Source organism: Vipera berus (assembly GCF_964194415.1).
Source record: "Vipera berus genome assembly, chromosome: 2".
Classification (NCBI taxonomy): Eukaryota; Metazoa; Chordata; class Lepidosauria; order Squamata; family Viperidae; genus Vipera; species Vipera berus.
The window spans coordinates 54,907,111-54,935,058 of NC_138203.1; the positions used below are offsets into that span (position 1 = coordinate 54,907,111).

The window sequence follows — 27,948 nt, forward strand, 5'->3', positions numbered from 1 at the left end:
CGGTGTCACGCGGGGCAGCAAGCCATTAGGAGCCCTTGGGGAGGCAGCGCAGTCTGGCCGCTGGGCTTGTGTGTGTGTGTGTGTCCCATCTGCAAAGCTTCCGAGGAAGGAGAAGCGGGATACTGGTTGGGGGGGGGGAGCGGCAAAAGCGGGGGGGGAGAGAGAAACGGCTCCGCCTTTGGTTCCCCCTCCTAAAGCACAGGGGCGCTAGAGAAAGTTTGGAGTTGGGTAAGGAAGCGCAAAATTCAGGAAGAAAAGCGGGGCGGCGGGCAAACGGGAGACCTGTACAAGGGGGAAGGGGAACTCTCTGCTGTATGTGTGTGTGTGTGTGTGTGTGTGTGTGTGTGTTTGTGTGTGTGTGTGGCCCATCTGCAAAGCTGCCGAGGAAGGAGAAGCAGGATACTGGTTGGGGGGGGAGCGGCAAAAGCGGGGGGGGGGAGAGAGAAACGGCTCCGCCTTTGGTTCCCCCTCCTAAAGCACAGGGGCACTAGAGAAAGTTTGGAGTTGGGTAAGGAAGCGCAAAATTCAGGAAGAAAAGCGGGGCGGCGGGCAAACGGGAGACCTGTACAAGGGGGAAGGGGAACTCTCTGCTGTGTGTGTGTGTGTGTGTGTGTGTTTGTGTGTGTGTGTGGCCCATCTGCAAAGCTGCCGAGGAAGGAGAAGCAGGATACTGGTTGGGGGGGAGCGGCAAAAGCGGGGGGGGGAGAGAGAAACGGCTCCACCTTTGGTTCCCCCTCCTAAAGCACAGGGGCGCTAGAGAAAGTTTGGAGTTGGGTAAGGAAGCGCAAAATTCAGGAAGAAAAGCGGGGCGGCAGGCAAACGGGAGACCTGTACAAGGGGGAAGGGGAACTCTCTGCTTTGTGTGTGTGTGTGTGTGTGTGTGTGTCCCATCTGCAAAGCTGCCGAGGAAGGAGAAGCAGGATACTGGTTGGGGGGGGAGCGGCAAAAGCGGGGGGGGAGAGAGAAACGGCTCCACCTTTGGTTCCCCCTCCTAAAGCACAGGGGCGCTAGAGAAAGTTTGGAGTTGGGTAAGGAAGCGCAAAATTCAGGAAGAAAAGTGGGGCGGCGGGCGAACGGGAGACCTGTACAAGGGGGAAGGGGAACTCTCTGCTGTGTGTGTGTGTGTGTGTGTGTGTGTGTGTGTGTGTGGCCCATCTGCAAAGCTGCCGAGGAAGGAGAAGCAGGATACTGGTTGGGGGGGGAGCGGCAAAAGCGGGGGGGGGGAGAGAGAAACGGCTCCGCCTTTGGTTCCCCCTCCTAAAGCACAGGGGCGCTAGAGAAAGTTTGGAGTTGGGTAAGGAAGCGCAAAATTCAGGAAGAAAAGCGGGGCGGCAGGCAAACGGGAGACCTGTACAAGGGGGAAGGGGAACTCTCTGCTTTGTGTGTGTGTGTGTGTGTGGCCCATCTGCAAAGCTGCCGAGGAAGGAGAAGTGGAGGAGGCAGTGGCGGCGGAGGCGGCCGCAGCACCGGCAGCCTTCCGCTTTTGCCGCTTTTGTGTGTGCGTGTGTGTGTGTCCCATCTGCAAAGCTGCCGGGGAAGGAGACACACAAAGACACACAAAAGCGGCAAAAGCGGAAGGCTGCCGGTGCTGCGGCCGCCTCCGCCGCCGCCACTGCCTCCTCCATTTCTCCTTCCTCGGCAGCTTTGCAGATGGGACACACACACACACGCACACACAAAAGCGGCAAAAGCGGAAGACTGCCGGTGCTGCGGCCGCCTCCGCCGCCGCCACTGCCTCCTCCACCCAACCAGTATCCCGCTTCTCCTTCCTCGGCAGCTTTGCAGATGGGACACACACACACACACACACACACACACACACACAAAGCAGAGAGTTCCCCTTCCCCCTTGTACAGGTCTCCCGTTCGCCCGCCGCCCCGCTTTTCTTCCTGAATTTTGCCCTTCCTTACCCAACTCCAAACTTTCTCTAGCGCCCCTGTGCTTTAGGAGGGGGAACCAAAGGCGGAGCCGTTTCTCTCTCCCCCCCCCCCGCTTTTGCCGCTCCCCCCCAACCAGTATCCTGCTTCTCCTTCCTCGGAAGCTTTGCAGATGGGACACACACACACACACACGCACACACAAAAGCGGCAAAAGCGGGGGGGGGGGAGAAAGAAACACCTTGTTCTCTCGTCTCAGCGGAGACTTGTTTCGGGGGATCCAGCCTCTGTCACCCCCTTCTCTCAGCTGGGCAGCTGACAGAAAGGGGCGGCAGAAGCTGCATCCCCCGAAAGAAGTCTTCGCCGAGAAAATGGGCGCTGAGATTTTCTCGGCGAAGACTCACCTTCTCCCGTTCATCACATTCTTCGGTAAAGAGATTCACTCGATCCATGGTTTCAAGGTTGGGGTAGAGAAATCCCGGTTTGTTTCAAGAAACCGGGGTGGTTTATGAGCCTATAGATTTTAGACTTTGCATCTTGTTTTGCTTCCTCGGTTCCCACGAAGCCCGAAATTCTTTTTTCCCTCCTCTGGTTTCTGCCCAACTGTCAACTCGTGGTAAAACAAACAAACAGAAAGCCCCCCCCCTCTCTCTCTCTCTCTCTCTCTAACGAATTGAACAGGCACCCAAGCTATCAGGTGATGGCGTTCACGCTTGGGTGTTTGCGCGGATCAGAAACGGAAGGAGAAATTCATTTCTGCTTGCAATTCACTATCTCGGTCATCCCTGAGAGAAGAGAGCTTTTAAAGAAGCAGCTGCAAAATTCGTTCATCCTCATCCTCTTCCTCATCCTCATCTCTCTCTCTCTCTCTCTCTCTCTCTCTCTCTCTCTCTCTCTCTCTCTCTCTCTCTCTGTGTGTGTGTGTGTGTGTGTGGTGTGTTATCTCGAACCAGATGGGATGGCAAAGTCAAATGCAAATGGGGATCTTGCAGATCTTGCCCTGCCTTTCACCCCACGGTTACCTTCTGTTCTTGATGAGCTCACGAGTGCTCAAGGACAAAATAGGGCAGGGCAGAGCCGGCAGTTAAAAATAGGATGCAGATAAAAGGAAAGGTAAGGAGGGGTTCAGGTTGAGAGGAGAGGCTGCATAGCCTTAGTGTAACTCCTGTTTGGGCTGACTGGGTTGCCTCCGATGGGCTCTGACAGTGGAACAGAATGGAATAGAAAATATGGAATGGAATGGAACAGAACGTAGAACAGAACAGAACAGAACAGAACAGAACAGAATAGAATAGAATAGAATAGAATAGAATAGAATAGAAATATAGAAAGTGAATGGAATAGAATAGAATAGAATAGAAATATAGAAAGTGAATAGAATAGAATAGAATAGAATAGAATAGAATAGAATAGAATAGAATAGAATAGAATAGAATAGAAATATAGAAAGTGAATAGAATAGAATAGAATAGAATAGAATAGAATAGAATAGAATAGAATAGAATAGAATAGAATAGAATAGAAATATAGAAAGTGAATGGAATAGAATAGAATAGAATAGAAATATAGAAAGTGAATAGAATAGAATAGAATAGAATAGAATAGAATAGAATAGAATAGAATAGAAATATAGAAAGTGAATAGAATAGAATAGAATAGAATAGAATAGAATAGAATAGAATAGAATAGAATAGAATTATAGAAAGTGAATAGAATAGAATAGAATAGAATAGAAATATAGAAAGTGAATAGAATAGAATAGAATAGAATAGAATAGAATAGAATAGAGATGGAAGGGACCTTGGAGGTCTTCTAGTCTAGCCCCTTGCTCAAGCAGGAGGACCTATACCAGTGGTGGTGAACCTATGGCACGCCTGCCAGAGGTGGCACTCAGAGCCCTCTCTGTTGGCACGTGCGCCACCACCGCTGCCAGCAGCAGGTCCTTGTCGGTTGGTGGACTGGAAGAAAAGGGAGGGGGAAGCATTTTACATGCGTGCATGCGCGCACGGGGCCACGAGCAGGCACATGCTGCAAAGGGGGCGGGGCTAGTGCCTGCGTGATACTCACTAGCCCAGCCCCGTTCTCACGTGGTGCGGTGCCTTGTATCTACACCCTGCGGCGCGGCGGTTGGCATTTTTGTGCCTTGCGGTACGGTGGCCCATTTTTTGCTCCCCCTTTTTTTCGTGCCAGAGGCGGCACTCAGAGGCGCCTCCCTGTCCCCTCCCCCGAGGGCACCAGAATGCCGATGCTGCCTTGGCACTTTGTGATAAACAAGTGGGTTTTGGCTTGCGGTTTGGGCACTCGGTCTCTAAAAGTTTCGCCACCACTGACCGATACCATCTCAGACAGGTGAATGTCCAGTCTCTTCTTAAAAACCTCCAGTGATGGAGCACTCTTGATTTCTGGTGGCAAGCTGTTCCACTGGGCAGCTGAGAGAAAGGGGCGGCAGAAGCTGCATCCCCCGAAAGAAGTCTTCGCCGAGAAAATGGGCGCTGAGACGCCTCATTCTCTCGCTCAGCGGAGACTTCTTTCGCGAGATCCAGCCTCTGCCGTGCTGCACCGAGAGAACAGCAAGCCGCCCCATTCTCTCGGCAGAGCACTCCACCGCCCCATTCTCTCGGCGGCTTGCCACCCCGTTCTCTCATCTCAGCAGAGACGTCTTTCGGGGGATCCAGCCTCCAGCTGCTGCATTTCCCAGCCTCGGCTTATACTCGAGTCAATAACTTTTACCAGTTTTTTGGGGTAAAATTGGGGGTCTCGGCTTATACTCGAGTCGGCTTATACTCAAGTATATACGGTAATAAGGAAAGTGAGTTTTTTAAAAATAGGTGGAACTGGATGAACAATGCTAGAGAGTAAAACATGAAATCCATGCATCAAGTTAGCTATCAAAATCTTAATATATGTGGTTGAAATATGATTTAGTATCCTTTCCCAAGACCTATTATATAAATCTCAATATACAGCACCATTAAAATGGGAGATTTAAGAAAGAAAACTAATGTAGTTAATTGGAAATTTGTCAGTTACAAGAATCTTTCCTAATTTCATAGAAATGGATAGAAAGGGGTGAATCAAGGTTGGAACTAATCAGGTGCTTAAATCAGGTACATAAATCTTCCAGTGCAATCAATGGGATATGTGTAAGATGGAGAATGGAGTTCTTCCTGACATTTGTCCTCTTTTTGTATTAGATCAATAAGATGTTCAGGTGTTTTTTTTTTATGCCCTAAACTGGATATTGAAGATCCTCATCTAATCTATAGTGCAGGATACAATCTTTTTAGGAGGAGATAGTAAATTACACAAGCATCCAAACCCTACAAGTTTTGCATTACAATAATTTATTTTACTGACATTTGTTTCATTAGCAGCAATTTCCCAACACTTTGCTATATAAACTTTAGCAGAATCTGTCTTTACAGAGATTGTAGTAATGTGACAGATTTTCACTCTGAAATCACTGTACTGATACACAAGATTATTTCATATCGTGCACACTATCATTTCAGGAATGAAATGCAAAGTTTTTGTGATTTTTGCATGTGCTTACTGGCAGAATTTGTAATCTGTTAAAAATGGTTGAAATAATAGATAAAATAGAATTGAGTATTGGTGTAAAAGATTCATATGAGTTTATTTGTTTGTTTCAGAACTGTCAATCAATACAGCTGCCTTTGCTAAAAGTGCTGCCATGTTAGGTAACTCAGAAGACCATACTGCTTTATCAAGAGCTTTGTCTCAGCTTGCTGAAGTTGAAGAAAAAATAGACCAGTTGCATCAAGAACAAGCTTTTGCTGATTTCTATGTATTCTCTGAGCTTCTCAGTGATTATATTCGTCTCATTGGTGCTGTAAAAGTAAGCCCACATTTAAATCTATACAGATATTCATATATAGATACTCCTCGCTGAATGACCTTTCTTTAGTGACTGTTTGAAATTATTATGTTGCTGAAAAAAGTGACTTCTGACTATCCCCACAACCATGTTATCACCATTTGCAAACTTCGCAGCCAGTTTCCAACAAGTGAGCTTATTAAGCAATCTGGCAGGCGGTCACAAACTGCAGTCATGTAATGTCTCTCTTAACAACTGCAATAGGGACGGCTAGAACTGCCAACACTAAGCAGGGTGTTGTTATGTGATGTATCAGTTAATCGTTGCTTCACTTATTGATGGAATTCCTGCCTCATTTAGGGTCATAAACTGAGTACTACCTGTGATGCTGAATTTATATTCAATGCTATGACATTTTCAGGATATAATATATTTATTTGATTTATATCCCACTTATTTCATGAACCCAAGATGGATCTCATGCCAAAGGGAGGACTAGAACTCAAAATGTCCCAGTTTTTTAATTATTACACTAAGTGGGCTCTCATACAAGCTCTTAGAACCTTTCTGAATTTGGGCTTTGAAAATTAATCAGTATGAGATCTGGTTAGTATTTTGATGTAGTACTATTAGATAATTTTACTGCAAACTAAACTGTCAAAAAACAACCAGGAAAAACAGAACGTTAAACAGAATGTGTTGTTGCCAAGGAAATTGCATAAATGAAAGTTTTCATGAAGTCAAGGATACAGGTAAATCTTTCTTGTCAATTGCTTCATTTAGTGATTATTCAAATTACAATGGTGCTGAATAAAAATAACTTTATGAGCAATGACCACATCTATGATCTTTGCAGTATCATTCAGTCACATGATTGCCACTATAGTCAGTACATGTTGTCCTGTGCCTGTCTTGTTTTCCTTTCGTCCCACCCCCACCCATCCCTTGTAAAACAGAAAGATCAGTGAAGAAGTAATTACAGGAAAGTAAGCAAGCATACAGTGGGTAATATACATTTTAAAAAAAAGTCAGGCACAGGAAACATTGAAACCAGAGATTATTTAGGTTTTTTTTTCTTTTTTCCCTGCTCGCTCCTTTTTTCCCCTTCCACTCACAGAGTGGAGAAATTGGACAGAAAGGGATTATAAGAGAGTAAGGAGGCACACACGGATCATTCTGGGCTCCCAGCCCCGAGCACAAGTCTTGTACATTACAAGCAGCAGCTGGCCAGGTTAGATACCTCTTTAGATTCAAGTTATTTTGTAGATGAATAACTATAGGCATTTAAGCTAAGCATTTAGTAATAATCAGTTATTTTTAATTAAGATGCAAAACTTTTTTCTTGAAATGTCAGGTTTTGAATAAGCTTACTGTCATCTTTTTTTTTAAAACCACATTGTTTATAGGGTGTATTTGATCATCGAATGAAATGTTGGCAGAAATGGCAAGATGCTCAGGTCATGTTACAGAAAAAACGAGAGGCTGAAGCTAAGCTTCAGCTTGCCAACAAACCTGACAAATTACAGCAAGCTAAAGATGAAATCAGAGAGGTAAATTTTATAATGCAGTGCCTTTTTAATTAAAAAAACCTGTTTTGTTCTTCATATTCTTTGCCGTTAGTCCATTTCAAATATGGTTTTAATCATCATTAGTTCCATTATTATTAGAATAACAGTAATCTCATACATTTTCTTAAATATATATTCCTATTTGTGTTTTACAAACTGAATGCTACTTTTTTAAATAAAAAAGCAGGCAATTTATATTCTCCTATATGAAATATTTCCAAAACATAAATTTGTGAATGTCAGATTTACAATTGCATATACATATTTTTCACTTGTATATCTTCAATATAATGTTAAAATAGCTAGAGGTATTCTAATCATAATCTCTGCACTTTTTGTGTCATGCTTCATCAAGGAAATTGAAGAGGTAGGAGAACATGCGCTTCCTGTTCTTATTTCTTACATTGAATAAGAATTGTTAATGTTCATTAACAAGCAAATCCACCTATACATTTTTCTTAAATACGCGACATACTTTTTTTAAACGAAGTAGCACATTGTCTTCTGTGAAGATTTTATACTTTTACAAAAGTGCTCAATGATCAGGATAGTATGACAAGAATTAAATCACTGAGAATGGATAGTAACAGCTGTTTAGCATAGACTTGTAATTAAAATGTGCATAAGGAGGTAACAGTTTACTGAGAACATTTTACATTTAGTTTCATATAAGTGGCTGCTGTTTGTATTATCTGATTAATGTGTGGCACAAAAAACCAATGTTCTATAAAAATATTCTTGCTTTTCTTAAGTGACTCAGCTACAGCTGAACTACTGTAGAATTGTAGAATTAAGTATCTCTGGCGCCTAAAGTTTTAATTCCTCAGAGTCAGTTAACACAGTCATAAATTTAATAAATAAATAACTGCAGGCTATTTATAAAAGTCTGATATTGAAACTTTAAGACAGTGACTTCTTTTTAAAAACTAATTTGGATTTAAACTGCTTATGTCAAGTTTTCTATGTAGCAACTTTCTTCTATACATTGTCACGGTTTCTTTTGAAAACTCTTCCATAACAATATTTGAGTTGGAAACTTTTAATAGCCAATTTGACATATTCACTGCAGTCACTATATTTTTTAATTCATCTTTAATTTTATGTAGAAATTCTGTTTAGTGGAAGGACCTTTTTAGGGATGACAGTTCCAAATACCCGACTGTATGTTTATTCATATATGAGTTCTTCAAATAGAATGTAAAATATAGATTTATGGTATCTCACTCTAAGACTATTTTAGTTTCTGTAGAGTATTTCATACTATGGGTCAAGTGTAACAGATGACATGAATATTAATTTAAATATTAAGTATTTCTAAATCTAAGAATAATTAATCCTTTTAAACATGTCTGGACATAGAAATTTATGCTATAGATCAATGGTCCCCAACATTTCTGGCTCTGTGGTAGTGGGGGAGAAGGGGGCATGGTTGCGTGCATGCACCACTTGCACAAATGCACCCTCGCACTGTCAGCCGCCACTTGCACAGCCTGGTTCCCAACAGGCCCCAACCCTGCACTGGGCTACTGAGTGGGGAGTCAGGATCCATGCTATAGGTCTATCATTATTAGTTGTTACTTTATAGGAAATTGAACAACATATTCTGGAACTATAATTAGAACTTAAAGATTAAAACCAAAAGAACTGTTAATTTTGAAAGGGAAAACGTGTTTTGAATAGTTTTGCCTGGGAAAGTCTTCACATTATGTAGTTGGAAGGTATATATGCTATCATTTTCATTTCCATAAAAAACCTTTTAATTTATATTGCTATTCATTATGTTATAGTTACTTTTAAAAAAATAATATGCTTAATTATATGTGTTTAAATTATACACATTTTTTTAACTTTTAGTGGGAAACAAAAGTTCAACAAGGAGAGAGGGATTTTGAACAAATCTCCAAAACAATACGGAAAGAAGTAGGAAGATTTGAGGCATGTATATAGGCTGTTGTGAAAAAATATTTATTAAATGGATCTTAATGAAATAAACTTTGGCAAGGTTGTTCAGTGAGTAAATACTGTAATTCTCTTCTACTGTCAGAAAGAACGTGTGAGAGACTTCAAAACCATTATAATCAAATACTTGGAATCATTAGTGCAAACACAACAGCAGGTAAGATTTTCAAATAATCATAGCACATTTTAGAGTTACTCAATGAAACAAATGTATTAGACATTTACATTTAGAGAATTTTGGATAGATGTGCATGTGTGTATATACATATATGTATGTGTGTATATATGAAATTCTGTTTACTACTTTCTTTCTCCTTTTCTCTCCCCCCCCCAGCTGATAAAATACTGGGAAGCATTCCTACCTGAAGCCAAAGCCATTGCCTAGAAAGAAGACTTTCCAGTATGAAGATTCTTTGGATGTTGTCCCAGTTGAATTAAATTCCATAATGAAATCACTTTAAAATCATCCAAATAAACCACTATATATTTTATGAATTTAACATGTGGCTTTTTATATACTATAGCATCTTATTAACAGCTGCATGTCCTGACCCTCTTTGGACTGTGGCATGACATTCTGCAATACTTGCGAATTGAACACTATTGTGTCTTAATACTTGCACTAAGATGTGCAATGCAAGGCCAGAACGTTATTTTTGTTCTTTACTATAAGTTCTGTCTACTTGATCTTTATGAAACAGAATGCATTTATTAATGTTCACATACACATTCCTGTAAATAATCAAGATTTTGTGATTACAGTAATAAAGGGATGTATCTTGTGCAACATTAATCATTACCTGTGTTAATTTTGTTCTTAACTGATTATAAACTTTAAACCCTGGTGAAATAATTGGTATTTAGTAGTACTATCAGTTTTATGCATATGAAAAGTATTTTTAAAATTAAAATTAAACAATTGCACTTAAATGCCCTTTATGTGGCTTTAACAAAAATCTTGGATGCTAAACCATGAAACTGTTACAATTTACAAATCAATTTGTTTGGATTGTTTCAAATTGGTATCATTCTAGTAACAAGGCTCCTTGACTTCGGTCAGGAATGAAGCTGAAGACTCAACATTCTTCTACTTAAATTCTTACAATATTCTAAGGACTTTCCTATTTTTAAAAGCACAATTACAGTGGAAAAAAGGCAGTGCTAAAATACTGTAGAGAATTGTTCAATCAGATAACATCCAGATATCTATTTTGGGTTTTTAAGTCACTATACAATTTGGCAAATGGCATATCATTTTTTTAAAGAAAGATCTTGTGTAGTTTTTATGTTCCTGAAAGAATTTTAAATTCTATGGTTGAAATACTTGTCTCAGTGGAAACATGAATTTTGCCATCTCCATTTCCTCTGAAAACTTCAGGATATGATCTTTCAGAGGTGCAGAAGGACATGCTAAAAAAAGCATGGAATGTACCCTCTATAATGCTACAGAAGTACAATGCTATAGTTATTCACAAAAATATGGTGGTGTGTGTAGCTGGCAGGTATTTTGGCAACTTTATTTATGTTATTTCCAGGGTTGCAGTGTTTTAGCTCCTTATCATGAGATAAATTTATGCATGCATGTAACAATCGCTTGAATATTTTCTAAATTGGTCCCAAAGTGGAAATCCCACATAGAAGGTAACAACACATCTCAGTAAGCTCTATAATTTGGATGCATTTTTCCTATTAATGGGTGGAGGATTTACATGCTTGTTCTATGAAAAAGTATTAAAATAATGATTGTGTTGCTACATGACAGCTTTTCCCCCCCTAATGTTATCTTTCAATGGCAGTAATTACCTTCATGATTTACTACTACAATATTGCAGCAAAATATTTTGCCTTTTTTTGAATTAACTAGTGGAATAGCCAAGGTTGTTGATGGCATTGCATTGTTTGGAATGGTAAAAAAATAACGGACTGTAAAGAACTCCAAAGGGATTTTCACACATTAGGAAAATCAACAACTGTTATTTTGGGTATCAAAATAGCAGATGTCAAGAACAAAATCAAGTTAAAAGATGGAAGAAGGAGAACATCAAGCAAGGAATAACACTACAGGAGAATATGGCTGCGAAATCTGACTTCCCTACTTGGAAGACCCTGAATAGGTTGAGAGTTGGAGTACCTAAATGTAAATCTAATATGCTCAAGTGGAGGCTGTTAGTAGATAGCTATATGAAAGAAGGGATAAAGAGCCTGGCCCATCTGCTGGTATGTTGGCTACTACCAGAAATGAGTACCAATAATGACTTATTTTTGGCCAAAGACAAAACCAAGAAGTTGGCTTCACTCTGTAGGTTAAAGTTTAGATATGAAAGAAGTCCCTCGTGCTGATGCTCTGGTATCTTGTTTCATCTCCCTCAGTTCCTCCATAAACTACAGAGAATGATGGGGTCCATGAGAGGAGTAGGTGACACAGGCACAATCCAATCCAAGGCCTCACAGTTCTGTCCAGGTAGCATTTAAGGCCTCCGATGGAGTATGCAGAAGACCAGCAGGCACAACTGCCAGTTCCCTCTGAAAACCCATCTGGCTCTGTCAGTCACTGAAGGAGAACCAGTCAAATATATCCTGCCTACCTGCAGTGGATAGTTGTATAGGAGAATCTCATGGTAATCAGGACTTGAGCTGACCATGACAAGGAAGATACCAACATTTCCCCTAATTCCAGATCACACTGCCATTGATCCAATAGGAAAACTGAATCAGGTGTTTAACCGCTGTCCCATGTTGGGCCCTGGATGATCTGGGATAGACTCAGGGCTGTCATTTTAGCCATGAAGTCCTGAATCAACTCAGACCCACACCTAGGGAAGACATACTGAATTTCCCCAAGATCATAAATCTGGGAATCTCCATCACCAACTGAGAAATGGAGACCAGAAACTCAGCAGAGATTGTTATGCAAGAGGAAAATTGGTACAATAGCAGCAGTCCCAAATGATCCTTAAAGCCCAACTTAGTAAACAGAGCCTCATATCCATCAGCCTGAGGAGCGGCTGCCCTGAAAGCCTTAAGTGACTCTTCTCTTCTTCTGCCCTGGTATCTTTGCTAATGCCATACATGAAACCCAGCAAGCACATATTTGAAAGGGCCACCCTGACTTCTGGACCCAGCCAGGTCTCAGTAATGCATGCCAGATTAATGTTTGCTGAGTCTTCGGAGAAGGGCGGGATATAAAATGGGATTAAAAAAAAGCACTAAGTGTGGAATTATTTATTCCCTGATATTCTTGTATCAATAGCACTAAAATGTAGCTCTGATAATATTCTGTAGTGAAGATAATGCACCATTCAAAAAATTTAAAAGGGAACATACATTCATAGAGCTGTATTTAGCAGCCTTTATTTTAATAGGTTAGCTTAGGAAGAATGATCCATTTTGCATGAAATACGTATTTGGCAAGAAGATATAAATGGATACATTTGGTCACTGAAAGTTAATCATTAACCTCTTATCTGAAACTTCTGGGGGGGGGGGGGTTATGCTAACATGATCAACACCAAAGAGGGAGAAAAGTCTGTGAACTAAGTTCAAATCCTAATACTCATGGAGTTTTCCTGGCATTTGTCATTCTCTCTTCAAATATTTTTTTTTCTACTTCTCAGTCTAGTCTACACAATGGTAGTTTTTGGTGGTGGTCCATTTTATGTTGCTTAATCAGACAAGTTTGTCCAGGTGTCTGTCTCTGTTTAGGATATGATCAGAACTAAGGCTGATTCCAGTCAAGGTACTTAAGTGCCATCTCAATTTTTTTTAAAAAAAATTCCATTTATATCCCGCCCTTCTCCAAAGACTCAGGGCGGCTTACAAGCTTAGCAGTAGCCTTCATTCTATGTATATGTATGCCTGCTTATTAGGGCTTTCACACACACCCCAAGCGGCATTATTACAAAGTCAGCTTATTGCCCCCAACAATCTGGGTCCTCATTTTACCTACCTCGGAAGGATGGAAGGCTGAGTCAACCTTGAGCCTGGTGGGATGCGAACCTGCACTAATTGCAGGCAGCTGGTGTTACTTTGGAATATAGTGTATGTTATAAATGCAGCTTCTAAATACATTTTTTAATTGGCTTGGCAGTATTACATTAAGATGGTAGGTATGTCTATGGATATTAATCTGTAAAGACCTACTGTAATGCTATGAAATTTAAAATCTTGATAATTGTTTTCTCCCACAGCAATATTGTCTGTAGCAGCAAAAACTGAATTTCAGATTGTATACAACGAGCCTATTTCACGTGTATTTAGCTTGTATCATGACACAGAATTAACCATTTATACGGGAGAAAAAAAAGGCTTGCATCTCCTTAAATAGAGATCAATATTTGAGTTCAAGTAAACACAAGGCAGCAACGAACATGAGCCCAAAGAATCGAGGAGTCTGCAATTTCTAAGCGTGTCAAGAGCGCATCTTTTGCAATCTTAACAGCTGTCCTCCACGTAAGAAAATGTGCGTTTTATTTTACAACTCGCAGCCACTTTATTTTTCGTCCTTCTATTTACGGTCTAGCTCTAGCCTATATATGAACATTACTACTGGGTGACATTTCAGATTGCGCATTCCAAAAAAGGCGTTCCCCTTAATCGGTACTGCCTAACGCGTCAACCTACAATTAAGCAGGGGCGGAGGAACCTAGGGGCCGTCCTTACCCAAAATTGCTGCAACCGCTTTAATAATAAAAGTATGAATAACGCTTGCAGAAACTGTTGCTAAAACTATCGCAGCCTGCAGCAGGAGCAAAGATAACATTCCCTCCGGCGCAGAAGACGCCTTCCGTATCGCCCGAGGCCAGGAGAGGTGGTACCAGCGAAGGCAGCCTCTCCCCCACCTCCCCCTCCGTTTCTCTTTCCCAGTCCATCTTGCACCAGGAATCACGTGGGGCAAGAGAGGAGACTGCTGTTCCCATAGAGATAGAGAAAAGGTTGCCCTTGCTAGTCACGTGATTTTCACTGGCCCACGGCTCCTTCCGCCAGGCTTTGCGCTGCCCGGGGGACGTAGAACCCCCCCCCCCTACCCTTCTACGAACGCCTCTTTTCCCCCCCCTCCCCTCCACCACCACCACCGTGGCGAATCCGTCCAGGAGCTGCGCTCGCGCACCGACCGTACCATGGAGGTTTTTATTCCTTCGTTTCGCTACGAGGAGAGCGAATTGGAAAGGGGCTACACGGTGAGTGGTGGGCGAGCGAAGGAGCTAATGACTCCCCCCCCTGCAAAGGAGGGGGTGGTACAGCTCGGGGCCGGGCGTTGCTTGCCTTCTTCTGGAGAAGCGCGCGCAGGCAATGCTCCTAAATAGAAGGGATTTGCAGCAGCGATGCGTTTGGGATGGCAGCCAGGTCGCCGACAAGAAGGCGGAAGATTTTAGTACTAAATTGATTTTGCAGGATCCAACCTGGGTCGGTCACCGGGACCAGTGGTTTTCGTCTTCTGTGTTTGGGGACTCGTGCTGGAGCCCATTCCTCAGGGAACTTTTCTCTCTAGCAGAGTGTGCGCTTTGGGCTATGTGTGCGTGGTATTCATAGGGTGCCTGGTTTATGTGTCAACAACTAAAAAAGCCACACGCAACCAGGCACCATTTAAATACCACACAAAAAATAGCCCAAAGTGCGCACTCTGCTAAAGAGTCGTTACCTAAGGATGGGCTCCAGCATGAGCCCCCACAACTCGGAAGACTAAACCTCTGGTCCTGGTGACCAACTCAGATTGCATCCTGCAACGTTATCCTGAGACACCTATATTCACCTTCATTCATAAACTTATTTTGATTTTACTGTAAGTCTAGTGAATGGTTGGGTTGCCATTTGAACTCCTCATTCTATATCATTGCTACCTAGTTACCCAAAGACCTGAGGGCATTCTAAGTGGACTATGATGGAAGATTTGGGTCAGATTTTTGATTAAAAAAAAAATTCTGGGTCTTAGGGACAATTTATCCTTGAGCATGTGTGAAATATTCCATAGAGATACATAGCACAACCCATACACACAAAAGACAGCAGTTCAACTTACAAATACAAATTCTGCTGGATGGTTCCTCACAAATCATGAGTTAAACGTAGACAGAAACTCTTTTACTTTCCCTAATTGACCAAAACTAAAAATAACTTCCATCCTTCACTTCTCTCTGTAATAAGTTAGCTGATGCTAGAGACAAGCTGTTGAATCTGACTTTAAATGGGAGGGGCAAGTCCCATTCATTCATAATATGAATGAAATCTGATATATAATTCAAACAAGATAGACATGTCACTTATGAGGAGCCTGCAATAGGAATTGAGTCAGTTTGGATAGGGTGGTTAATCTAGAAAATCAAATTTTTGACACTTCTGGATTCTGCTTTGCATTTAGGAGATTGTCCAAAAGTAGAAGTGCCTTTAATTGATTTAAGGCAATGAGGCACAGTATGCAGCCATTCCTAATGAATTAGACCTCCCTCGGCCTTAGCTAAATTAAACTGGATTGGTTTCTATTTGGAAAATATTGGTCTGGAAAAATGCTGATGGGCAAATATTTGAGATGGAGCCAAAATAAACAATTCCACTGATTACTGTGCCTCCTGCTCTAGATTTCTTTGCTTGACTTAGTTACAGTACAGGTAGTCCTTGACTTACAACAGTTCATTTAGTGACTGTTCAAAGTTACAACGGCACTGAAACTTGACTTATGACCATTTTTCACAATTACAACCATTGCAGCATCCCCATGGTTATGTGATCAAATTCAAACACTTGGTAACTGACTCACATATCTGATGGTTGCAGTGTCCCAGAGTCGTGTGATCAGCTTTTGTGACCTGAGAAGCAAAGTCAATGGGGAAGCCAGATTCACTTAACAACCGTGACCAACTTAACGACTGCATTGATTCACTTAACAAATGTGGCAAGAAAGATCACAAAATGGGACAAAATTCACTTAATAAATGTTTCACTTAGCTACAGAAATGTTGGGCTCGATTATGGCCATAAGTTGAGGACTACTTAATGCTTTAGTTCTAGTAAGCTTGAGATCTTTTCATACAATATTCCCTAGCATTTATTTACTACAGTATTCTCTACCCTAAAATCTGATGGAAGTCTTGGCAGAGGCATGATTGATGAAGACAATAAAAAGAGGTACTTAGTGGCTACATTTAAACTCTGTGCCTCAGGAAGCCAGGCCAGCACTTACTCAGATGGTCTTTCATCAGTTAGTTAAGAACTTCCTATTTATAAGACTACCAGTTCTGGGCTATTAAACCACAAGTGGCATGAAAAGCCAGTTTTTTCTACCTTTTGGCTGCCATCTCAGGTTATAGACTTGGTAGCCCTATTATTCAGGAAAACATTTGTTTCTCAGTTAAGTGTACATTTCATTTGATTATTTTCTGTGGTATTAGTCTGCTGCTTTGTAGTAAAAACTTACTGCACTTTTTTCTACACTTTTTTTTTAATTTTGTACTGTTGTCAGTTGTTGTTAGTCTTTGTGATAGAAGGATAATATATATTTTCATTAAAATAAAATAACATTAACTAGCCTTTCATGATATTAACATTTCTGGGATTGGTAGATTTGAGTTCTCATATAGAGGACTTGTCAAAACTATTGGCTGATTTTCTTGAGTAGACACTAACTTTACAGAAGAATCACAATTAAATATTTTTGAAATTTAGTAACATGCATTCAACTCTCTCATCTTATTATTTTTGTTTAGTGGAGTTATTTTTATGCCACCTTTGTTTTTATAAATAACTCAAGGTGGAAAACATATCTAGTAGATTAGTACTCCTCTAATTTCCCCACAACAACCCTGTGAGATGAGTTGGGCTGACAGAGAGTGACTGGCCAAAGTCACCCAACTGTCTTGCATGTCTAAGGCAGAACTAGAACTTACCAACTCCTGGTTGCTAACCTAGTGCCTTTTTAAGTCTTCATCCAATTCATGCTATTCTTTATTTATCACTCTATCATTGTTTGATAATGAGATTTAAACCAAAATTTAAAACAAAATAATATGTAGCATATGTATAAGATTTGAGTGCACTACTTTCTACCATTTTTATTGAACCCAAAAAAGCACTAATTCTTGGCATTTTCAGTATCATTACAGCAATATAACTTTTTAGAGAAGTTATTTTGGTGCCTTTTCATTTGACAGTGGGATTCTATGCAAACCTTCTAAGGAAATTGAGTATATGTTGTATGTGGAAAGATTGCTTAGTGATCTGTTTTCTTCAAATCATACTAGTCAACATTTAAGCTTTTTACTAACACTTTAAATTGATGAGTGGATCTCCAAACTATTGATTTCTCTGCTTAAAAATGCAACAGTTGTTCATAATTTGGTACTGAATAACCTTTAAATGTAGACATTTTGTGAACATACCCTTGGGGAGCAATTTAACTTTAAAATGACACCCATGAGCACTTGTTATCATTTAAGTGTGATTCTTTTGCAATGACGGAAGAGCAAATACTAGTTAGATTTCTAATGTTGATCCCAGTATGAGGAAACCACCTGAATAAAATAATTTGTGCTTGATTCATATTGATCAGAAACATTTATTGGTATGTTATAGGTCAAGGTGACATGTGTTTAAGTAGATCAAAGTGCAAAGGGCATATTTGACTGACAGGCTTAGAGTGTTCTTAATTAAGTTTTCCCCTCTGTCCTGCTACCTTTTAATAGCCTTCATGTAATGCTTTCTTAAACTACTTTTTAGAAAGATGAATAAGTTTACCAATCCTTAGACCTACTCTTGCCACTTGCCTTGTCTTATAAAAGTAAGTTAATTATACTTAATTATTAAGTAAGTGTACCTCTTCACAGTCTAATGGAAGATTATGTACAGATTAATATCTTTAAAAGTATTTGGAATGTGCTTTGGAATAGTTTATTATCTTTCTCTTTTAATTTTGAAATGTTTGGTCTAGTTCATTAAGTTCTTCTGTGAATAAAGCAATACATAGTACAGAGTATAAAAATACAGGTTGGATGTTGGTAAAGAAAGACCCATCACTATGTATTTGGCTTAATTTTAAAAATTTTAGTTAGCAAAACTGCACTTAAATTTTATACTTTGAAGATTATAGTTATTAATACCAATTATTTTACAAATATTTTAAGAATATAGTCATTGAGGTCAAAAACCTGGTCTAAATATAACCAAGCTATCTGTTGTTCTTTAAAAGAATAAATGTTTGTTTCAAATGCACAATAATCCATAGTGCTTATTTGCAGGTTTTTTTAGCCTGTACTAAGGAAAATTACTTGCAGAAAACATATCCACTTAGAAAAATGCATAAAAATAGATGTAGAGTGAATGTGTATGAACATACATATATAAATGCGTGCGCACGCACACACACACACACACACACACACACACACAAATTGACAGGTTTCCCTGTTCCTAAGTGAAAGTCTATTTTGGGATCTGAAATAATCCAATATGTGCTTTAAATTCTGCAGTAGATATTCACACAGCATAGATACAGTTTACTGCTTTAAATGTTGGGCCTTCTCATATAGTTGACATATATAATTTCTTGAAAATGCGTACGGTAGCTTTCTTTAAATAAAATTTCTAGTATAAAACAATTATTCCTGTTTGTCTATTTTTGGTAATAAAATTATTATTTAAAAACACAGTTTAAAAGCCATGCAGATGAATACTTATATGCTGTAATAGGGCTTCAGACTGGAGAAAAATGAAATCCAATGTCTCCTCATCATTCCATTCATAATCTCAAAGTAAGGAGCTTGATTATGTGGTGAAATAATCAATAAGATAGCTGTAAGTATGTATTGATTAGGAAAATTGCTTTTATAAAATGTAAACAAATTTCACTCTAGCTGACTTGCTTTCTTCTTTCTATCTGCATTCAAATGAGTTTTCTTAGGTACTGTGATTGAGAAATACATTAAGATGAGTAGAATCTGCTTTTAATGGTGTTTAGGATCACAGTATATGTGTGTGTGTGTGTGTGTGTGTTAATGTTATTACTTTAGTTATGTAACCTACATGCTGCTTTACATAGTATCCAAGTATCTTCTAATATTGTTTAGATGCTATTACATCTTGTAACCCAAGGAAACTATTTACATGTTATACTACCTATTAGCACAATATGTTCATATTCATGAATATATCCAGTAGTATTACTATTTGCATTATAATATATTTATGTTACCTATTTGTATCATAATATATTCTTAAACATTTCAAACAATGATTGATTGATTGATTGATGTTTCTTTTCCAGCACTTAGTTTCACAATAGGTTTATAGCAGTTTTTTCCAAATAGTAACAGTTATGTTTCAGTTTTTAGATTGAAATACTTAGAAGCTTCTTAACAGTAACAGAGTTGAAGGGACCTTGGGGCTGTTCAATCTCTTCTTAAACACCTCCAATGATGGGCCATCTTTGTTGATCTTATATGAACCATTTCCAAAGTGTCTCTATCCTTCAGGGGGTGAAGGTGTAAACAAGTGTTTATCATTGAAATAATACTTACAAACTAGACAAAAGCAGAGTCAGTAGAATACAGGGCAGGAAAAGGATCAGATAGCCCAAGGGTCAATCCTTCTTGTAAAAATGCATAGCAAGGCAACAGATGTTAGCAATGGCATTAATGCTTCTCATTTTACTCATAGTTCCGTAAGCTTCCAGTTTTTACCACTTATTTCTGAATAAAATGTGTTGTTGTTTTTTTATTCTGGGTATGGTCAGAATAAGTACCATACATGAACAGAGTTAGCAAAACCGTAGACTGTTGCTAACAAATGAAGCTAACAGAATTAGTGATGATTCAGTCATATGTTCGATACAAGTGGAGAAATTGTATGGATTACAGCACAATATATTGAAAGGAATCGGTGGACCAATCGGGTCAATCCGTTTCTACGTAAAAGCACGCCCTCCATTTATATTACCATATATTCTTTTTATATGAAAGGAAACTTGTCCAAATCTGATCCAGAAAGCTGTGCAAAACCTTTATAATGGGTCAGAGAATATTTATTTGGTAGGTTTCACTTGGGCCAATAATTACTATAAACTGCTACAAAATCCCTCTTGGTGCCACTGAGATAGTGCTTTTGCTGCAATTCTGAAAACCTGCCTCTCTTGGTTGATTCATTTAGCATCACTTAGGTGCTCTCTGTCAGAAATACTTTTAAAATCAAGGACCTCAAGTCCTCAACTTATGACAGGTCTTTTAAGTTTGAAGTTATGACTGACCCTCCTGTACTATAGTGGTCATACATACATCCTCCGCTGGATGTGTATATTGCACTTTGGGTACTTGTCAACCAACCCAGCTCATCTTTACAGCCATTTGCAGCATCCTGAAATCATGTGATACTTTTTGTGACACTTTGTGACACTTTTTGCCAGTTTCCAGCATTTACTTCCAGTTCTGGCAAAAAAAGCACCCAAGGGTGGAAATCGATTGGCTTAACCATGGTGCTGACTGAACAAGCATCATAAAAAAGGTAAAATAAACTGGATCTGGTCATGTGATGCTTTGACCTACAACTGCAATACCTTAAAACTGTAATTCCAGGCTGTAGTCAGTCGCAAGCTGTAGAAGTATTAATGAACCTCAGGCTACAGCGAACCTAAAATCCTTTTTAGTACTATAAACTGTGAATTCAAATTATTATTGAGTGAACATTAAAGCAAATCATTTAGCATCTTGCCCTAGTTTTAACTTTTGCTTTTGGGGTGTTTAAGAAGAAAGTATCAGAGCTAGTAAACAATGCCTAAGATGATGATGATGATGATGATGATGATGATGATGATGATGATGGCATAAACTTCTGTAGCAACTCCTCTTCTTGGAAGGTAATTTCATGAAGACATCCTTAATTATCAGTGCTTTCTGCAGCAGGTCTTAGACGCTATATATGAGTTAGCATATAAGATCACACTGTTACACTGGAAATTGTAGTGCTAAATGAAAACATTTGTTTTTCATAAGCTTTTGATCCAGGATGCTAATTCTGTTAATAGTATATTGGTTTATAACATCTAGTCTCTGTAACAAATGCAATAGATCAACTTTTTCAGATTATTATTTCTTTTTGCATATGTTATTCTTTTTATACAACATTTTCCTGCTGACTTTAAGGAACAACAATTTTGTAAGACAGAATAATTCCAAACCTTAGATGTAAAATGGTGCTTCTGTGTATCAATGAACCTCAGTGGAAATTGAAACTTGAATCCTGAAGACAGATAATGACAAAGTATAAATAATTTATACAGCTTAATTTTCTGTGATCAAGCAACATACAGATGCTTTCAAAACTATTTGCAAAGCATAAAATGTATTTTAGGGTACATTGCATCTTTAGTCCTTTGGAATTTGGCCTCAAAACTAAGGTGTGATTAATCATGCAATCTAAATACCACACTTATCTTTTAAACTGACCCAACAGAGATAAGACTCAGGAATTGGGGGGAGGGGGCATACAAACAAAATAAACTCATCTTTGTTACTTTTACATCCATTCAGCTAGCTGCTCATAAGCTAATAGTGAAGCAGTTCCATTTACAGAAGTGGGAAAATAATCCAGTTATGATATGTCAGCTAGAATTAAATAGCACTAGACTTCACAGTTGTGTAACTTTGCATATCAATACATACATTTGCCTTGATCTTGCAAAATATTGGTTTAGATTTAAAATAAAATTAAAAGAATAATCTTCTTTATATAGACCAGACATGTCAAACTCATGACGTCAGGTGACATTGCACAACGTATCGGGATGGTTTTGCCATTACTGGCAATGGGATGGGCGTGGCTTCTGGATGACGTGTCTGGCCCATGGCCCAGCAGTTTGACACCCCTGATATAGACTGAATACATTTTAAGTAAAGTTGGCCTATTTGGTTGGACAAAACAATAAACATTTACCAGCAGATGTAAAACAGAATGAGAAATAGTTTACATAAAATTTGTCATGGAATCTTAGAGTTGATTGGAGCAGTTAACTTGCTTACCTGTTGGTCATAGGCAGTAAAACAAACCCATTTTTCATTGTCTTCTGGCTGCATTGGGATTGCAGTTCCCATAATTCTGAGAGTTGTAATCTTAACATACCTGTAAAGTACTAGGGGTAAATCAGAAATACATTATAAAGCAAACAGGAAAAAGAAAAAGAGTTTCTGTTTGAATACAGGAAGAATAAGGTTATTGAGTTTGCTTTGACTTTTCCTATTAACGCTGAACTGCAGGAATTAGCAGAATATTATTTTAAATTCTGTGTTATTAATTTCAGTATGGTATATCTTGCCTTTGGAGATCACTGATAATTACTAGAAATGTGTTCAGTAGACCGACTACTGGTTTCCTAAGGAAAAATGACAGCAAGCAGAAGATTCTCAACCTATTTGAATTACTTGTAGTCTGAATTGTCAAAACTGGTTGGTTTAAAAAGGGAACTCTACTAAAATAATCTCCAGATAGCTTTATCTGTTGGGGGCTGTGAACTCAATGCCCTGTTTCTAAAAACTCACTTTTTCCCCCAGTTTACTAGATAGCTGCATAACCCTCTTAAGTGAAGAGCTCATGAACCCACTTCCATGAATATTTCTCATCTCAGCTCTTCTTCCTAGGTCACCAGTTACTTTTGCTTGTAGAAGTAGAAAATAGATTCGATAAAAATGGCTAGTCTCTTGGCCTTCGTTTTATTTATCATATCAGAAAAGAACAATGTTTTGCTATCCTGTGGTCAAAATAAGAGGCGACCTTGCTTGTTCACAAGTGTTCAAAGTCTAGAGATAAGAAGGACAAAATAATAGGGTACAATGGAAAGAGTGCAGTGTAATTATTTGTGGCTTGTCAAGGGACGCCCTTTCAGGCCCCAAGTGATTCAAATCTGGGAACTCTGCACAATTCTCTAAGCTAAGCCTGGCCAGCATCTCAGAAATCTCACCCCATTTCTTCGACAGTGCTGAAATTGCATCAGTTTGTCATGCACTGAGCATGCCAACTCTATACAATATCATTTGCTTGCAAATCGGCCTGGCCTCAAAGCTCTGATACACATTCTTTGGTATCTGACTCTTGGCCTGTGATTTGTCATGTCTCTAGTACTATCAGTTTGAGGTAATTTTAATAGATTCTGATGGTTTGCTTCTAGGAGTAAAGAATGCATAGGGCTTGCTTTACTTTGTGCCTCTTACTGTGTTGGGTAACAGAGGACTTGTGATGGTGGTAGTTATTAAAAAAAATTGCAGAGGAAATGAGACTACTGTGTGTGTACTTTTGCTGAAAGCTTGTATTGATAAATGCAATGTCAGCTGTGACAAATCTTCTTGAGAAATTTCAAGACTTCATTATTCCCATTTCTGACATTCGGCATTTCTTATAAATAGTTTTGTCATTGTCTGCTGTAATGTAGTAATGAATATGGCATAGTTTTTACTTATTAAAAAGGGAAATGCTTGTTGAAATCACATGAGTTTAGTTATATTTCATTTTTTTCTGATAAACTTGTCTATGTTGTGATCTTGAAGAGTTTACTAGTTTTCCTAAATACAGTTATATAAAGGAAGTTCCATAAACCTCAGTTTGCATTTTCTCTTGAAATGTATAGAATTCTGCTACTAATATTAACTGAATAGATCAAAAGATTTTCAGACATTTTGACCAAAATACATACTTAATATCTTATTACAGATGATATCCCACTGTCATTTAAACATCATTCAAAACAGGTATTTTTCCGATATAATCAGCAATTTAATAGTTGGTAAATAGATGTTACCATCTAGAAAAATGGGTGTGTGGCTACCTTAGCAAAATAATTCAGCTATGTTATGAAATAAATGCCATATTTTACTCTGCAGTTGACACCATAAAATGAGATTGTTTTACTGTTGACATTTCTGATCTTTGCATCATTTTTAACTGACTCCCTTAATTGATTACTTCTGTGATATTAGAGCCTGCAGCATAGCTCTCTAAAATTCTGCTGACATTAATCGATTACCATAAAGGTGTTAATGTTTGCTATTTCATCTAAGAAACATTCAAAATTATGGATAAAAGCTGTCAGAGCATAAAGCTCATCATATTTTGACTTACTGTTGATTTATCAAGAAGTGTTTTAGGGATGTGTTAATGAGTTTTTGGGGAAGCAACTAATCATTGAATATTGAACTGGTGTGGATTTTAATATTTTAATTGTAGTTTTCTTTTTTTAAAAAAACTTTCTTTTAATATTTAATTTCCATGGAGTTTTCACAAAAAGACTACTGAATTTCTTTTTACTGGACTTTAGAACTATTTGCTTTGGAGTATCTTTTCTTTAAAGCATTTTTTCTTTATACACATGCACACAGGCAAATTCAGAATAGTGTAGATTTTCTTTATGTGAGAAAATATGTTGTATTCAGGCATAATTTAGGGTTTTTAAAAAAAAATTAAGACATGGGAAATGCAAGAAATTCACTGAACTTTTAAGAATTAAAGGGATAATTTAGCTTCTAAAATAAACTTGCCCCATTATTTCAGAACATATTACTGTATCTACATGACACTTGGGATTGGATAATTCTCCATGTTGTATCTGCCTGCACCATCACATATGTGATTTGCTGCATAGAAATTCAAACCCATACACTTTTAAGAGCTCAGCCAAGAGTTGACAAGACAATATATGTGAACACAATGCTGACGGATTCCAAGACATCTAACCTATGCTTCAAATTTAAAAATTGCTGAAACCGTGCAAGTTTAGAATCCTCTTAGACTGGGATGCCAAGGGCTCCAATATGTTGCAAACTTGAAAGATATTCCCTAAACCATCCTTATGGGATAATTGAAATAATTGCATCCCAAGTGATGTCAGTACACAAGATCTGTCTCAAAGTCAGTGGGATGCCGATGATAGTAGAGCTTGCAAGATAATCTCTAGCTTAGATATTTTAACATATTCCCTTGCTTAGGTGAAATTGTGTTTTGATTGCATTTGTGGCCTACTTACCAAAATATCCCAGAACTGATAAGACTTTTTTTTTTACCCTTAGCAGAGAATGCTGAATATTGCATGGTTATGACTGAAACTGTAAGCTAGTCTACAGTTTTGTCTTGTTAAAGAAGCTTATGTGAAAGTCTTGATTGATCAAAGCCTTAATGGGCAACAGAGATAAGTCATCTGGTGATGACTACAGCACAGTGAAGCCTGTGACTTGTAGTGCAAGAGAAATAAATGGTAAAGAATATGAAATAAATTAAATGAGGTGGGATAGATTTGTTAAATGTTTGTGAAGCTAAAACAAAAGGGAAAGTTGGTAAGAGATTCTGAATGAAAGTTGTCTGATCTTGTAAAACGAAGTTGATAAATGCATGTTGGGAAATGAAAATGTAGGTTAATTGTTTATCAGACAGCCAAAATACATGTCAGGAAAAATATATATCATTCCTTAAGATCTGGCTATATCACCTGGGGGATCTCAGGGAACTGGAAATGTTCTTAGATGACTGCATTGTGGTTTTTCTTTTTACTCCTTTTGTGTGGTTTGTATATTTTATTTTTTATAATGTTTTGTTTCAAATAAAGGCTTTTTATTTTTATAATTATTGCTTTTATATATTTGCTTTTTTATTAATTGCTTTCTGTAAGATGAATGGCCATATAAATGATAGAAATAAATGAAACTATTCTGCTCGTGACAAATATGTATCAGTAGGAACAATATGAGAGTATACAACAAAATGTTTGAGGCTATTCAGAGACCTAGGAATGAATAAGAATGATACTATCAGGTGAAAAGTCACCAAAGAGATGTTTGTTTTTGAATGAGTGGGTTTAGCATGTAGTACCCATGCATGGCAAAATAGATTTATTATTATTATTGATTTATTTGTTTACAGTGAAGAAATGAGAGAATTGATGAGGAATAAAAGGGTTATAAAAAGTTCTGAATGTGTTAATCATGTTCAGTAGTGTTAAGAGTACAATGCTGTGTTATAGACCTAAGAACCCAATATTTGACTGTAAATATTATATAGATCATATACATTAATGAGTATGAAACTGAAAATCAGTATATCAAATACAAAGCAAGTAGTGTTTAGCAGAGAAAATTGAATGAATGCTTCTGTGTAAAAGATTTTAAAAAATGAGCAAGTAGCTGAATTTATGTACCTTGATAGAACAATTAATAAACTTCAAAAATGAAGAAATTTTAAGATTGCAAATACTGGAGTGATATACAGTCTGTTGTAAGAAATAAAAGTAGCAAACAATGGCTATGTATCAAGGCATACTTCTGCTCATTTCATTACATGTTTTTATATGAGAAGAAATATAAAAAATAAATTGAATATGAAATTGAATAAAGCAGTAAAAGTAACTGAGTAAAATATACTATTGATATAAAGTAAATATTGCTTTGTTTCCTTTTGTTTCTTTCCTATTTCCTTTTTGTTTCATTAATTTACATGACCTATTATTTCTTATTCCATTTATATATTCATGTGGTGGCCCAACCTGTAGTGCTAATTCTTCCATGGGACAAGCTGATACAACTGGAGATAAACGGTCCGAAAGATTACTCATTCCTGTGCTATAAAAGGTTTTATGGGTAATAAGAATTTTGAATTGTATCCAGAACTCTACAGGGTGACAGTGTTGCTCACAAAGTAGTTAAGTGAGTGTATTGCGATGTGCCCCTAAGTACCATGCCACTATATTCTCAGCTGATTGCACTTTAATTAGATCGTCATGGGCAGCTCCATGTAAAACTCATTACTGTAGCCAAGCAGAAGGTTTGTCATTTAGTGATAGATAATATGAGTGTTGGTGTCTCTTAAAAATGATTTATCAGTATAATTATCAACTACAACTACATTTGTACTAGAATGAATAAGTAAGCTTAAATTGCATTTATATTGGTTATGTGTGTGTGTGTGTGTGTGTGTGTGTATATATATATATATATATATATATATATATATATATATATATATATATATACATGTGTGTATATGATATATATGTATACATATATGATATAATCTTTATCAGTATAAACATAACTTAAGCTTACTACATTCCAGTAGAAATGTAGTACATCTCCAAAAATATTAGAAACACCATGCAAAACAGTGCAATTTTAATGATGCTAGTACCCTATATCAGAGGTCCCCAACCTTTTGAACACCAGGCACCAGTTCCATGGAAAGAGGTTTTTCTGCGGACTGGAGGTGGCGTGGTTTTGTGTGCTGCCTGCATCCCACAGATAGGGCTTTGCTTGTCTGTGCAGACCAGTTGCTGGCATGCCATGGACCAGGGGTTGGGGACCCCTGCCCTATATGATCCAGTGTATGTCTATTTAAAAAGTCATATTTTGCTCCCTTATGGTCATTATCTCTGTCCTCCTAAATCCTAAATTTCTAGCAGATTTATTGTTTAAAATTCTTCCCTCTCTCACCCCCAAAATAGCCATGTGTGCCAATATGGAACAGCACCATGAATTTGGTAAAGACTTACTTAGAAAGTTTACTCCTATTATAAATACGTAAGTCTTTCCCCCTCTGTATGGTCCCCTAACTCTCTGCTCTTTTGAAAGTAATTAGCAACGTGAATTCCCTGGAAACTGTTGTCACAATCTGTGCTTTCAGGAGTGGATTAACTACATATCCATGTTGTAATATATCCTAATTGGTATTAGGTAGACAGAATATCCCTAACTATATGTGT

The 27,948-nt window shown here is 38.2% G+C and overlaps 2 protein-coding genes across 3 annotated transcripts in view; both read left to right on the plus strand.

Annotated features, from left to right (window-relative positions):
• SNX2 (sorting nexin 2) overlaps nucleotides 1-9,737 on the plus strand; it is a gene marked incomplete at its 3' end in the record, with an annotated part of 30,196 nt that extends 20,459 nt beyond the window's left edge. Inside the window, exons 11-15 of one of the 2 annotated variants that reach the window (XR_014025635.1) lie at nucleotides 5,531-5,736; nucleotides 7,122-7,265; nucleotides 9,138-9,222; nucleotides 9,332-9,399; nucleotides 9,577-9,737. Coding sequence is in view for 1 of the 2 variants with exons in the window: in XM_081321316.1 (XP_081177442.1) it covers nucleotides 5,531-5,736; nucleotides 7,122-7,265; nucleotides 9,138-9,230 (443 nt within the window). Of the gene's footprint in view, nucleotides 1-5,530; nucleotides 5,737-7,121; nucleotides 7,266-9,137; nucleotides 9,231-9,331; nucleotides 9,400-9,576 lie in introns of those variants that run through there. The other variant, XM_081321316.1, reaches the window with a different exon arrangement.
• Nucleotides 9,738-14,236: 4,499 nt separating this feature from the next.
• SNX24 (sorting nexin 24) overlaps nucleotides 14,237-27,948 on the plus strand; it is an 86,436-nt gene continuing 72,724 nt past the window's right edge. The window contains exon 1 of the mRNA XM_081321676.1: nucleotides 14,237-14,419. Within this exon, the coding sequence (XP_081177802.1) occupies nucleotides 14,360-14,419 (60 nt within the window). The 5' untranslated portion in view covers nucleotides 14,237-14,359. The remainder of the gene's footprint in view (nucleotides 14,420-27,948) is intronic.